The 13,099-nt window shown below is 38.3% G+C and overlaps 1 protein-coding gene across 2 annotated transcripts; it reads right to left on the bottom strand.

The window, feature by feature from the left end:
* Positions 1-57: 57 nt before the first annotated feature.
* sgk3 (serum/glucocorticoid regulated kinase family member 3) lies at positions 58-11,692 on the bottom strand. 2 transcript variants are annotated; one of them, XM_083936567.1, is made up of 17 exons: positions 11,494-11,692; positions 6,691-6,873; positions 6,412-6,495; positions 6,123-6,195; positions 5,926-6,001; positions 5,637-5,712; positions 5,281-5,330; positions 4,955-5,012; positions 4,548-4,631; positions 4,320-4,451; positions 3,632-3,744; positions 2,978-3,014; positions 2,494-2,580; positions 2,091-2,186; positions 1,699-1,854; positions 1,389-1,478; positions 58-926 (listed from the first exon to the last, which is right to left on the bottom strand). In XM_083936567.1, exons 2-17 carry the CDS (start codon positions 6,784-6,786, stop codon positions 756-758), a joined length of 1,479 nt encoding a protein of 492 aa, XP_083792693.1. In that variant the 5' UTR covers positions 6,787-6,873; positions 11,494-11,692; the 3' UTR covers positions 58-755. The 2 variants fall into 2 exon arrangements, with proteins under 2 accessions (XP_083792693.1, XP_083792694.1); XM_083936568.1 differs by having other exon boundaries at positions 11,499-11,692.
* Positions 11,693-13,099: the final 1,407 nt, after the last annotated feature.

Here is a 13,099-nt window from a genome sequence, read left to right as displayed (position 1 = left end):
ACTATTAAATACAGACACTCTCAGACTACTTTTCTTTTATATATTTTTATTGCTGCGCATGAGTATAAGCCTACTTATGTGCCAGGCGAAGCAAAACATTGTGGATGTCTAATTTCTGCAAATATGAATAAATGTGTTAAAATAAACAAACAATCCTATAAAAAAAATAATCACACATTATTTAAAGACAAACAAACTGAAAGGTAACTGATGAAGTAGAAAACATCTTCTTTTTTACAAATGTGACCTATAAACCAAAATGCCTATTCAGTGGTCTCTCAAGTAATCCCTATTTCCAGCTTGGTTAAAATGAATATGATACACAAGTGTATTTTTACAGTAATTACATAGACGTACGCACTCCCATCTGACATTCAAATGGTGTGATTGTGTCCAGTGAATTGTTCAAGTTTTTCAGAAAACTGTTTATTGATTTAATATAAGGGACAAATTTAAGGCTTTATAAAGGCTTATTTTAGAAACCACCAGAAATAACATTAATAGAGGATGGCTGTCCTTAATTCTTAAAAATATCATCTGTTATGTATAATATATTTTTATATAAATATAAATCGGTAAAAAATAAAAGACTTTTCTGGCACACATTGTTCCAACCAAAATCAGTTTTAAGTGCTGATTCTTCTCAGATGTTTGCTTTGGCTTCATAGAACAGGTTAATCCATGGTATAAATTCTTCCCTTTAGTCAAAAGAAGTTATGATGATTAAGGCAATCAAAGAGCTCATTGGGAATGTTTCATAGGAAAGAGTCATCAGAAGCTGGGGCATAAGAGAAGCCCACAAAAGCATCGTCGGCTTCCATTACACTGGCATTGACTATGGAATGGCCTTGAGACCAGCAGACGGAGTTGGGGACCATCTCATCTGTGAACTCGGGATCAAAGTTTGAGATGTCACAGTAAGAGCTCTGTAAAACATTGGGGAAAGGGAATAAAACCATTGGTCATATAAGTGTTCATGGAGCAAATACAAAAAGAATGGTACGTGTGAGTAAAAGTTTTACAAAGTCTTTAAAATGGAATGAAAAATTTAAAGTCAAATATATGAATAATTAAAAGCCATACAAATGACAAAACACAAAACATTAAATGAAATGAAGTCTAGAAAAATGCATTTTATGAGGTCATTTCAAAGATGGTACTTAATAAGACAACCCTCCACCTGTGCAATGCAGTGTAATCAAATAAAATAGCATTGCAATTAAGTTTTCCATGTTTAGTTTGACAGTATTTTGTTAAAACCATGAACATGATAAAAATACAACATATAACTTTTTAAAATATGATGCAGGTGCAGTCATCCAAATATTCAAGTAACTGTGATTTGCTTATAAGGTTCAAATGTTGTTTCAAAAGAACCAAATATTTACCACATTCGGCGTAAATGGGGGAGGGATCTTCTTCTGTTCAAGGTCATCCCAGTTGATGGAGGAGAAGAAGTCGTGTGTTTTTATTTCATTCTGAAAATGTAGAATAATAATGTAAAAATAACATTGTATTCATAGAAAGTTGAAAAAAGTTGATTAAAAGTCATCAGTGACATCAATCTATTAGAAGCCGGATGTGATGTACACAGCTCGGCCACCAGAGGGGGCCCAAACACGGGGGATTCGTCTGTACATGTAGCGTCTGTATTCTGATCAGTGCAAGTGTACTGATGGTATTCAGAATACTACTCACAAAGTCATCTCTGGACCCCAGTCTGTGTGTGCCGTCTTTCTCCAGCAGGCCCTGGAGGAGAGACCAGGCTGTGCTGGACGCACCAGGACGCATCACTAACGGCTTGTGAAGGATGTTGTCATACATCTCATGTGTGTCCCTGCTGTAAAACGGCGGCTAGGATATAGATAAAGATACACGTAAGTGAGGGTGACAGCACAATGAAGTGCTTTAGCATTCAGTACGCAGTTTACCAGTACATAACATAAAACTAAAAATCTGCAAAAGTAGCCAAAACTGCCTAGCGCAGAAAATAATAATAATCATCACTGTTAATTGTGTTGTATACTTCAAAAATAAATACAATGCTTTAGGGATATTTGAGCGAAAGTTAGCTTGAAGTAAAAACTTACCAGGCCGAAGAGCATTTCATACAGCACTGACCCCAGACACCACCAGTCCACTGTATTATCATATGGCTGCTTCCTCAGCACTTCAGGAGCTAAGTACTGGTCAGAAGAAGCACACACACATAAAACTATAACATTGACATTCTGCTTTTGATTTAAAATACACCAATCAACTTATTTTCCTCATAAATGCCCATTTTCCTCTCTGGAAAATGTGACTCATATCCCTGCACTGACAGCCGTGTAGTGTCAAGATGGAATACTTCAATCATTAACCAAACTTTATTCCAAAAAGTCTGTTAACGATTATTACTTTTTGACACTGAAGGTGAGACTCCTTTGAATCGCTCTGGTGTAAAATTGGTAGTAGTTAGACATGTAAACATCCAAATAAATTCTGCCATACCTCAGGTGTTCCACAAAATGTAGTGGTGGTGTCTGTCTGGGAAATGCCTTCCTTGCACAATCCAAAGTCTGTCAAAATGATGTGCCCCTTTAAAGAGAGGACACAGGGACGTTTTTAGACAACATGTGCCACACAAGCAGCTCATTATCCGCGGGGACTGAGGATTCTATTGTTTCCCAGGAATGTTGGCTGCAGTGTAGCTCAGTCAGTCCCATTCACCGTCCCCTCACTTTCTCAATAAGGCTAGGCAGGAAAATCATTAGTAGGACCTAATCCAATCACACGCATTCTGTCCAGCTGGATCTGGAAATGACACCGTTGTTCAGTGCATTTGTGCTCTATGGTCTTATGTAATAAATCTATATACAGTGTTTGGGCACTGTGGTTCCATTGTTTAAATGAGTACTTTATTGTCAACATATCTACATATGAAGAGAATAGGTGCTGTGCTGTTCAGGTAAATTCAGTGTACAGGAATACTCACTTCATGGTCAAGGAGGATGTTTTCTGGCTTCAAGTCTCTGGACAAAATTAACACAAACAAATGAATTTCAGTAAAAGAGACACAGGGCCGTAGCAAGCACTTGGGAACACGGAGGTCATATATCCAAACTACCCCATTGCAACCCCACATCTCTAAGAAATAATAACATATTATTTTGTATTATTCATTTAACTATTAGAATATACACTTCTGTTAATTGGACTTCCATATTTGATGATCTAAATGCTGCTTCAATTACATCTCTAAGATGCCAGGAATATAAATCTGGTGGAGAACTCTAAAAAATCTATATCAAAATCAGCCCCTGTAATCTGTGTGTAACGCTTTCAGGTCGCCTGAACCCCCAAATTCTACAAACAAACAAAAACTGGTAGTTACCGCCCTGATGACACATGTGAGTGGGGCCAACATGTGTCACATGACACACACATGTTCAAGTCAATTTATGGCTTACATGCACATGGCATCAATGTCTGAATTAGTAAGCATGTGTATAAGCAGCAACTCAAATAATGTCACATTTTCCACACCTAAGTAATGTTTAGTAAATCAGATCTTTTAGTTTGATCCCTTAAGAGCACCTAATACACTTAACACTAAGCAGGTGTTCACCTAAATAAACTCCTGACATACCTGTAAACAATGTTGAGAGAGTGCAGGTAGCCGAGTGCACTTGCCATTTCAGCGATGTAGAATTTTGCTCTGGGCTCTGGAAATGTCCGTTCTTTTTGAAGATGGAAGAAAAGCTGAAATGAAAATGTTGCGAACGATTATTGGATTGTACTTCATGGAGACTATATTGTAGAGGTGGAAAAATCTTAGAATTCGCCATGATGTGACAAAGTAGCAAAAAATTACTGTTAAGAACAACAGTGCATTTGTCAGCTCTTTATCTGGTTGTTTATCAAAATGACTTTTTTAACTTTGACTTGAAAATGTAAATACTGATTAGATTTGATGTACATATCTCAGATCTTTGTAGTCAACATTCAGAAGGCCAAAAGCAGATTTACTGGGATACAGATTGTAGTTAGTCACCCTCACACAGTCAGTCACACATGGCAACTTTAAAAGGCTGGTCACACTTAAAGGAGATGCACAGAGGAAGTCGCACTGTGTGTTCTTTATCAGTAATGTTGGGATCTCTGATGGGATTTTCACATGTGATGGTGTGTTAACAAGCAACAGTGTTGCTCTGAGGAAGAATGTCATTCAAATTAATTTAATACATCATTTCCTGTCTTACTGCCATTCTCGGCTTTTCTTGAACCTGTGACTCATTCTATGTGAGGGCATTATTCACAAAACTGAAACAACTCACTTCTCCTCCATTGACGAAATCCAAGACAAAGTATAACTTGTCTGTGGTCTGGAAGGAATAATGAAGCCCAACCAGGAAAGGGTGTTTCACATTCTTCAGCAGCACATTGCGCTCTGCCATGATGTGTTTTTGCTGATTGGAAAGATTGATTTATTAGTAGAATTATAATTGAAACATGCGTGCCTGAAATATGGATAGAGTCAAGGTCATATTTGATAGTAAAGTTACCTCTTTTCTGTTGAGAATGACCTTTTTCTGTAAAACCTTGACTGCATAATACTTGCTATCATGTTTTCGCTTTGCAAGGAAAACCTGCATCACAAGGAAGAGAAAGTGCATTTCTTTCATCAACAGTTGAAACCCAAATAATTCCAGATCTGGTTCTCACTTCCTACATGGAAAGGCCAACACATGCAGATCTAAAACTTGCTGCTACCCAAAGATAATTAAAAAAACAACACAGCAAAAACTTGAAACATAAATAATGTAACTCAAAGTTTGACAAGTTGATTTTTAAAACTATCACAATAAAGACAAAACTTTATCTAATCTGATCCATGAATTGAGTTTGAGAATTCACACTTTAGGATGAACATAAAGCTATTGTACTTTCCAATATTGCGTTGTTCACATACCTTCCCAAAACTCCCTTTTCCTATGACTTTTAAAAAGTCAAAGTCTGTGGGCTTGGCACTGAAATAAAAATTGAAACCACATTTATTTCAGTGCATGTAAAACAGTACTTTATGTGATTACACAACTGAATGGTTAATCAAAACAACAAGACAACTTGCTCTGCGCTAAAAACACAAGATTTTCTTAAAGTGTATTTGAGTAAAGTGTGCAGCAGTTGCAGTACAATTAGGAAAGAGTGTTTATATAAATATAACATATCAAATATCTATGCGTTGCAAATCCTAAATATAAACAATGCCATCAATTATGAACAGGTTGAACTTACTGTGGATTCCCAGAGGGTCCCAGGTTAATGTTTCTGGAGGTAGAGTTGTTCTGTTAAACAGCAGAGAAAACATTACCTTGATTAGCCGGCAAGGTACTACAGGCTGAACCTGAGACACATTCAACACTAATTTACTTCCAAGGACAGTTATTGGATCTGAGAATTCAGTTCTTTATATGTGCTACAGTAGCAATATAAAGGTCATTTGTTTTGGATGACATGGAAGACCTTACTACTCCTCTATATCTGAACTATCAAACACACCACCGAAAAAGATGTAACCAGCAGCAGAACAAAAAATATACACAAAGAAATACAGATACCTACAAATCCAAATTGTTTGATCAGAGACTTACTTTGTCATCTTCGTCCTCAGAGGCATCGGAAAAGTTTTGCATTTTGTCCATCAGTAGAAAGGTCCTCACATCAGGCCTGTGACGTGATATAGCAGAAATAAAATGACATCAGCAGGCAAAGCATGACAAAGCAGAACATCCTCGATCCTATTAAATCTAATTCACACCAAGTGTCAAGCATGGTTTAACGGATTTGATGTCACTAGAGTTTTGGATTAAGATATGTGAAGCCATTCGTGGTGATAAAGTCAGCGATGTAATGTAATATGATGACAGAGAGAGCACTTACTGGTGGCAAAGCTGAGGATGTGAGACAATTCGCTTGATGAACTCATGCAACCCTGCTCTTCTTTGCTTGATGAACTCTATTGGGCAGATGCATATATTGTGTTAAAAAATTAAATCAAACCCAAGGCTTTTTTTAACACCAGGTACTGGGATTCTGTCTTGATGCACATCATACATCAGCCTAGTGTGAACACTTACCAGGTTCAAAATTGTCCCCAAATATCCTCTTTGCAGGAATTTTCAAGTTCATAGATGGAAACTGTTTCCTTAACTGCATTTAAAGATAGAGAGCAACAGAAAAATTATTTCAAGGCTGAGAAATATGTAGTATATGGTCACAAGCATATAATTATTCTAAATGTCAATGTGAGAAGCATGCCATGAAAGCCAGTAAATCAAAGACTAAGGGAATCACAGACCTTTGACCAGAATTATGGTAAAGTACTGCATATGGTGTAAAAACAAAATGACTTGTCCCACCACTCACTGTGTTGTAGAGTTTATCAAACTCTGCATAACGCCTGAAGACAAACCACTCCTGTTGTCCGACATTGACTATCACCTTGTAAACCTGAAAAAAAGGGAAAGTAGAGTCCATGTAAACACGAGCAGTAGTATCACTTGTTTCAGTCAGTTAATCGTGTTTTATGCTTATTTAACAGAAATAACATTTACAGACTGATAACCAAACACCGCAATGACCTTTGCGAGATTCATTTGACTCTGAAGTGCAAATTGAAACAATGAACAGAACTTTTGTACGCACCGTGTAGCGTTTTTTCTTGTCCCTTTGCTCGTTGTGGCAAGGTATGCTGACATTGGGGAGACTGGATTGCTCCTCCATCTTTGGGCTTGCCGGCATTCAAAAGTGCAAGGCCATAAAGTAACGTGTCCTCCTTAGGATAAGACTTCAAGTATACAACTGGCCCATCCCCATCATGGGTCAGTGCTGCAGAATAGAAAAGAGAACAGACCCACACTGTTATACAAGAAGTGAAACTAATGTTCTTCTTCTGCTTTACACATTTCAGTCTGCGGTGTTCATGCTGTTATCTACACCTGATATCATAAAAATGTAGCCCAGACTTTAACTTTTGTAAGCAGTTTATTTATTTATTCATTTAAATCCCTCACTACCGTTTTGTAACATATTCCTGTTGATTGTTGATACAAGCTGCTAACATATTAGCTCATCCATCAATCTTCCCCTCTGTTTTCTTGCTAGTTATTCAGGGGGCACAAGCTTTATTCAAGCCGTGCTCAACTGTGGTACACAAGATCACTTGGCCACCAGCTGTTCGCCTTCAAGTATCACACTTGGCTTTGGGAAACGGCTCAAATGTCCCTATTTCAAGGTATGTTCTTGTAAAAAGAAATAAAATACAAACGCTTTTTCTTTGGGAACCAAATTGACAGACTTAAACACACAGCCAATGGCTATTTAGCAACAACAATTTCCCTTGCCTTTATAAGCATCGCTGGCGGAAAGCCTCGTGTCCAGGTCCCTGTGCTGCCTTGGAAAGTGATGATTGTAGCAAGTGCACAGGCAACAACATGAGGGGCAGAGAGCTGCAACATGACAGCAGGCGGCCCCCCCTCATGCTGAGTAGCCAGTTAACTCACTCCTTCCTCTGAGCATTCACATCCCATCCTCCCTCTCGTTTGATTATTCATTGTAAAAAAAACAAACTTATTCTAAATACATGACTCCCAATATGTTTGTTTCAATCTCCCTCACTTGAGAATTAAGTTGCTATCTGTTCAGACTTGTCCACATGCTTTCATTTCACACATAGCCTGTTTAGTCTGTGCACACACACACACACACACACACACACACGCACGCACGCACGCACGCACGCACGCACGCGCGCACGCACACGTGAGCGAACACGCGAGCACACACGCGAGCACACACGCTGGGTCTGTGACATTCTCCCTTGTTCCGGGCAGTAAAAAGGTATTTTTAAATAACCTTCCAGGGTTCTTTGAAGCTGGAGTTACACAATACGTTAAGAGTAAGACCCCCGAAGTTGTTCTTCCCCAATGTTTAAAAGAGAGAAATAAAGCTCATTGCTGAGGTGTAATAGACTCCTTTCCCTGACTACCTTTGCAACAAAAGGTCAAGGCCTCAGGTCCTTGAAGGTGAAGAAGGGGGCAAAGTCTAATAAGGGAATTGTGTTCAATTGGAATAGATGTTTTTTCTTGTATTCAACTGTGCTGAGGACATGATAAAAAAACTATTATGTTTAGGGTAAATACTAAACACTGTGTGATCTGAATAAATCACACACACAGCCCTATCTCTTTTCCTTCACCATGAGTTATGTAACTGTCTGTTTCTTTTACAACAAAGCTCTTTGTCTGCTGCTCTGACTTGTCCATTGTTTTAGGTTAGTGAGGTCAGCCTAGTTTGTTCAGTAGTTTTTGTCTTTCTGACCGCAACCCTTGTTACTCTCACTGTTGTTTGTTCACAACATACGGAAAACCTGCTCCACACTCTCCTTCTTTGTATTGATCTTGAATGCATCTTAAAGGGATATCTCATTCTGCTCACGTTGGGGTGAGGGTACAGCAAAAGAGCGTCCCTCTTTAAAATGCATGTGTGCGATCAGAGGGACCTTCGTGCCTTCTTCATCACTAGCCTCTTTTTTCTGTCTTCCTTTTAACTTTCTTTCACTTTCATTTTCACCCACATTAATAGAGACAAACCACAAAGAGACCAATAATATTTGCATTACCTCTATCACAACTGTCTTTACTTTATGCTTAAAGTATTAAAAAAAGGGCTGTATCTAACCATTATTTTCACGAGTAGTCCGCTAATTTCTTAATAAATCAATAAATCGTTTAGTCTATTTAAAAAAAAGACATCACAATTTTTCAAAACCCAAAGGTAACAATGACATAAAACAAAGATACACAAAGAAATCATCACATTTGAGAAGCTGAAGGCAGATAAGTTGGGGATATTATGCTTGAAAAATGACTTAGAACAGTAAGTAGATTATCAACAGTTGTTAAATATTCTGTTAACTGACTAATCGATCAAGTAATAATTTAAGCTCTTGTTAAAACTGGATCTTCACCAGCGACATGCAGATGACAAATTTCGGCTGCAACTACCAGGTTTGTCTACTCCAGGGGGAACTTGTCAGATCTGTTTGTGTTGGGTTTTTTTTAACCCGGTTATTAAATACAGAGAGTTGGTGTAACTGTGGCTGGTACACAGAAAAACAGTTGGCTATTTCCCTGAGCTGCTACACATCTGTGCATGTTTTCATGGTTAACTGACTCTGAACGTCACTGGGTAGGACCCGCTTTTTAACATTCCAGAAATACCTTTGCTCAAGGGAGAATTAACCTATAACCATCTTGTGCTAGACTCTAGTACATCTTACGTTTTCAGCTGACGGTGCTACTCCACCTTTATATGGAATGCTGCAGCTCACCACACCCACTAACATTGTCAAGTTTGTCATAAAAATGAAGACGAAGCTTTGAAAGACATGAGTATGAAAAGGAACAAGTTTCATGTTAAGCACATTCCCTAGCTGCAGTTTGAGCCCAGCATGCCCCCTCATTCTCACTACAACATGAATTAACTTGTGCTGACAGGCACAAAAATGCCGGACTACTACACAGGATCAAAAATAGCATGCTTCCTGATTAGCTCAAACACACATCCTTGCCCGAGGATATCCTATGGGGATGTTGAACATATGTCTTTCTATGTGTGTGGCTTTGTGTCATGCGTGACGAGCCATTTTAGCGAGAAAACCAGGCACAAGTCACTCTACAGTGTTAAATCAGATGTGAAAGCTCAATCAGGCATGGCTCCACTGATAAACACAGAAACACAGACTGATGTAAGCCGAAATGGTCAGTGGAGATTAAGAGACAAAGACCCGAAATAGGAAGACAACCTATTTCACAAGAGCTGTCAATGGGGTGTGCGCTCCATGTGGGCTCAGCCCTTGGCGGCGGCCTGGGTTCGAGCCTTTGCTGCATGTCATCCGCTCTCTTTCTACCCCCTTTCACTCTTCAGCTGCTCTACTAAATTAAGAAAATAAAAAGCCCTAAAAAAAGCAGTCAGTTCCAATCTTTATTATGACCAGGTACTTTTAACTTTACATAAATACAAACACAGTTATTAAAAACTGTTTCTGTTCCCTGGAAATGTTTTAACTTTTACAGTACACCTAGTTGGGACAGGTATAAATCGGCTTCATGTGGAATCAGACGGAATAACATTAGTATTATTCTAGTTTATAAGTGTATCATAATAATGCAAAAGAGACAGATCTCTGATTAAGGAAGTGTAGCTGGAGAAGTGTGAGGGGCATGAACTCAGTTAACACTGGTGCGTGTAACTGACCTCAGCATCTGGACAAATTCCTAACCTGACCTGACTGTCCAGACAGCTCACAGACACTCACAGTTTGCAAACTGTGACTTCCTTTTAGAAACAGGTCTGAGTAAGCTTGAGCACTGACGAAATGACAAGCTTACCAGCCTCGGAGAATCAGAGAAAAGTCGATGCTCTCGCTGAGAAAGACAAAGCAGCATCTCTGCAATCAGGTCTACGTGCAAGGTTTCAACTAATGTAAGCAATGGCTTTTCTAAACACCAACACCACAGTTCTCACAGATGGAGAGCTCTCAAGTACTCAAATCCCTCTTACAATCTTTCATAACTCGAAACTTGTCTTGACAGAACATGTTTCGTTCTTCATAGCCACCTGTTACATCAAGGAACCAGTGTAACATCCCGGAAAGTCAGCAGATTTCCACATAACAGGGGAGAAAAGATTATCAAGAAACATCCTTCTTGTCACTACACACTTAACTGTGTTTATTGTAATAGTATCACAGGAGTAAAACCATTCATACACACATCACCCAACCACAGATGACTCTACATCCAATGTGGGGATTCATGTTGACAGTCTATGAGGTCTGACACACTACGGGCAGAGAACAATTGTATGGGTGAGGATAATACAGCACACAAGCCTCGCCTAGTTCTGTTTAATTTTGGCTGGTCGTTTGGTAAGCCAACGCTTGAGGCTGTGTGTGTGTACTTACACTTTTAAATCTCAGGATAGATGACGTATATTACAGGAAAGAGGATACCCCCCAAAATGAGCCGGAGGAGCTGAACACACAGTAACACAAATACAACACCGACACACACGAAATGAGAGGTGTGACATGCTCCAAAAAGCTCCCAAATGTAATATAAACGGTAAACAATACAGCAAAAGGCTCACAATTACAATTTTATGCGATAAGTTAACTAACGTTAAACAGCAAAGTAACGTTAGCTTACTTAACTTTGTTTATATTAACGTTATTCTTGCTTCGGTTGGACTTCTGTTTTTTAGTCATGCAGTAGTCAATGTTGTGTAATAGTTATCCCTCTTACTATTACCTCTAAAACAACGTTTTGTTACTTATATTGTTATTAACTGTTGTTAACTTAGAGCGTCGTATGCTGACGTTAGATACGTAACGTTAGCTCGCCAACGGCTACGTTAGCAAAGGTAACGTTTATGAACATCACGTACCTTACAGTGTTTTGATGCGGCGTTCATCTATTTTCGTAGGTCCAGTGGGGATATTCAGCTCTACAGCATTTAAGCTCTCAATACAGCGGACATTTTTCCAGTTATTGGAAGTTTCCTAAAACATCAAACCGAATGTGTATTTTTTTTTCTTCCTGGCGTCTGTCAAGTAAGTGAGAGAAGCAGGAAACATCAGTCTTTCCTTCGCCGTAGAAAGTTCCAATGAAATTTGTCACGGGACTTCACAACTGCAGCCTACTACCAGGCCGCCGTACTCCACTTCCGGCTCTGCATTTCAAAATAAAAACAGAAAAAAACAAGAAGTTAAGTAGTGGAAAGTATTATTATTATTTTTATTATTATTATTATTATTATTATTATTATTATTATTATTATTATTATTATTATTATTATTATTATTATTATTATTATTATTATTATTACTATTATTATTATTATATTACTATTAATATTATTACTATTATAATTATTATATTACTATTGATATTATTACTATTATTATTAATACTATAAATAATAATATTATTGTTACTGGTATTATTATTATTATTATTATTATTAATAATAATAATATTATTGTTACTGGTATTATTATTGTTGTTGTTATTTAAATTGTATTCCAAACATGTAAAAAAAGAAAACAGAAAATGTCATACAGAAAATAATAATAATACACAACTAAAAAGCATAGATACACGAAAAACAAATACTTTTTTTTCTTCTATGACATGTCCGAAAAGGAGTGGGACGAAGTATACACTTATTTAATCCCAACCCTTCTCCATAATTCAATGTAAATTCAACTTCCTCTATCATACATTTGTTTATTTTTTTATTGCTTTATTATAGTTATTATTATTATTTTCCAGACTTAACCAAATGTTTTTAATCAACTTAACCACAGTATGTACACAGTATGTATGCCTACAGAACTGTGTGTCTGACAGGGTGGTCAGCAACACTGGGGCCCCACAGGGGACTGTCCTCTCTCCCTTTCTGTAAAGTGTCCTGGGATTTCTTTTGTTATGATTTGGCACTATAAATAAAATGTAATTGAATTGAATTGAACTATTGCAGTCCTGCCACCTTCAGAAGTTTTCTGATGACTCAGCAATAGTTGGCTGCATTGGAAAAGGGGATGCAAGTTTAAAAACAGGACTGTTGTGGGCAACTTTGTCACTTGGAGTGAGATGAATCATCTGCAGCTCAACGTGACTAAAACAAAAGAGCTCGTAGTGGATCTGAGGAGGGTAAAAACACCTGTGACCCCTGTCTCCATCCAGGGGGTCCCTGTGGACACTGTAGAGGAGTATAAGTACCTGGGGGTGAACTTCAATAATAAGTTGAACTGGACTAGAAATGCAGAGGCTGTCTAACAAAAGGGCCAAAGTCGGCTCTTCTTCCTGAGGAGGCTGAGGTCCTTTAACATCTGCCGGACGATAATGAGGATGTTTTATGAGTCTGCTGTGGCCAGTGTGATCTTCTTCGCTGTCACATGCTGGGGCAGTGGGCTGAAGGCCGCAGACACCAACAGACTGAACAAACTGATCAAGAGGGCCGGTGAGGTCGTGGGGGTGGAGCTGGACAA

The sequence above is a fragment of the Echiichthys vipera genome, assembly GCF_963691815.1.
Source record: "Echiichthys vipera genome assembly, chromosome: 21".
NCBI classification, from domain to species: Eukaryota; Metazoa; Chordata; class Actinopteri; order Perciformes; family Trachinidae; genus Echiichthys; species Echiichthys vipera.
This window is presented reverse-complemented; position numbering and strand designations above follow the sequence as displayed.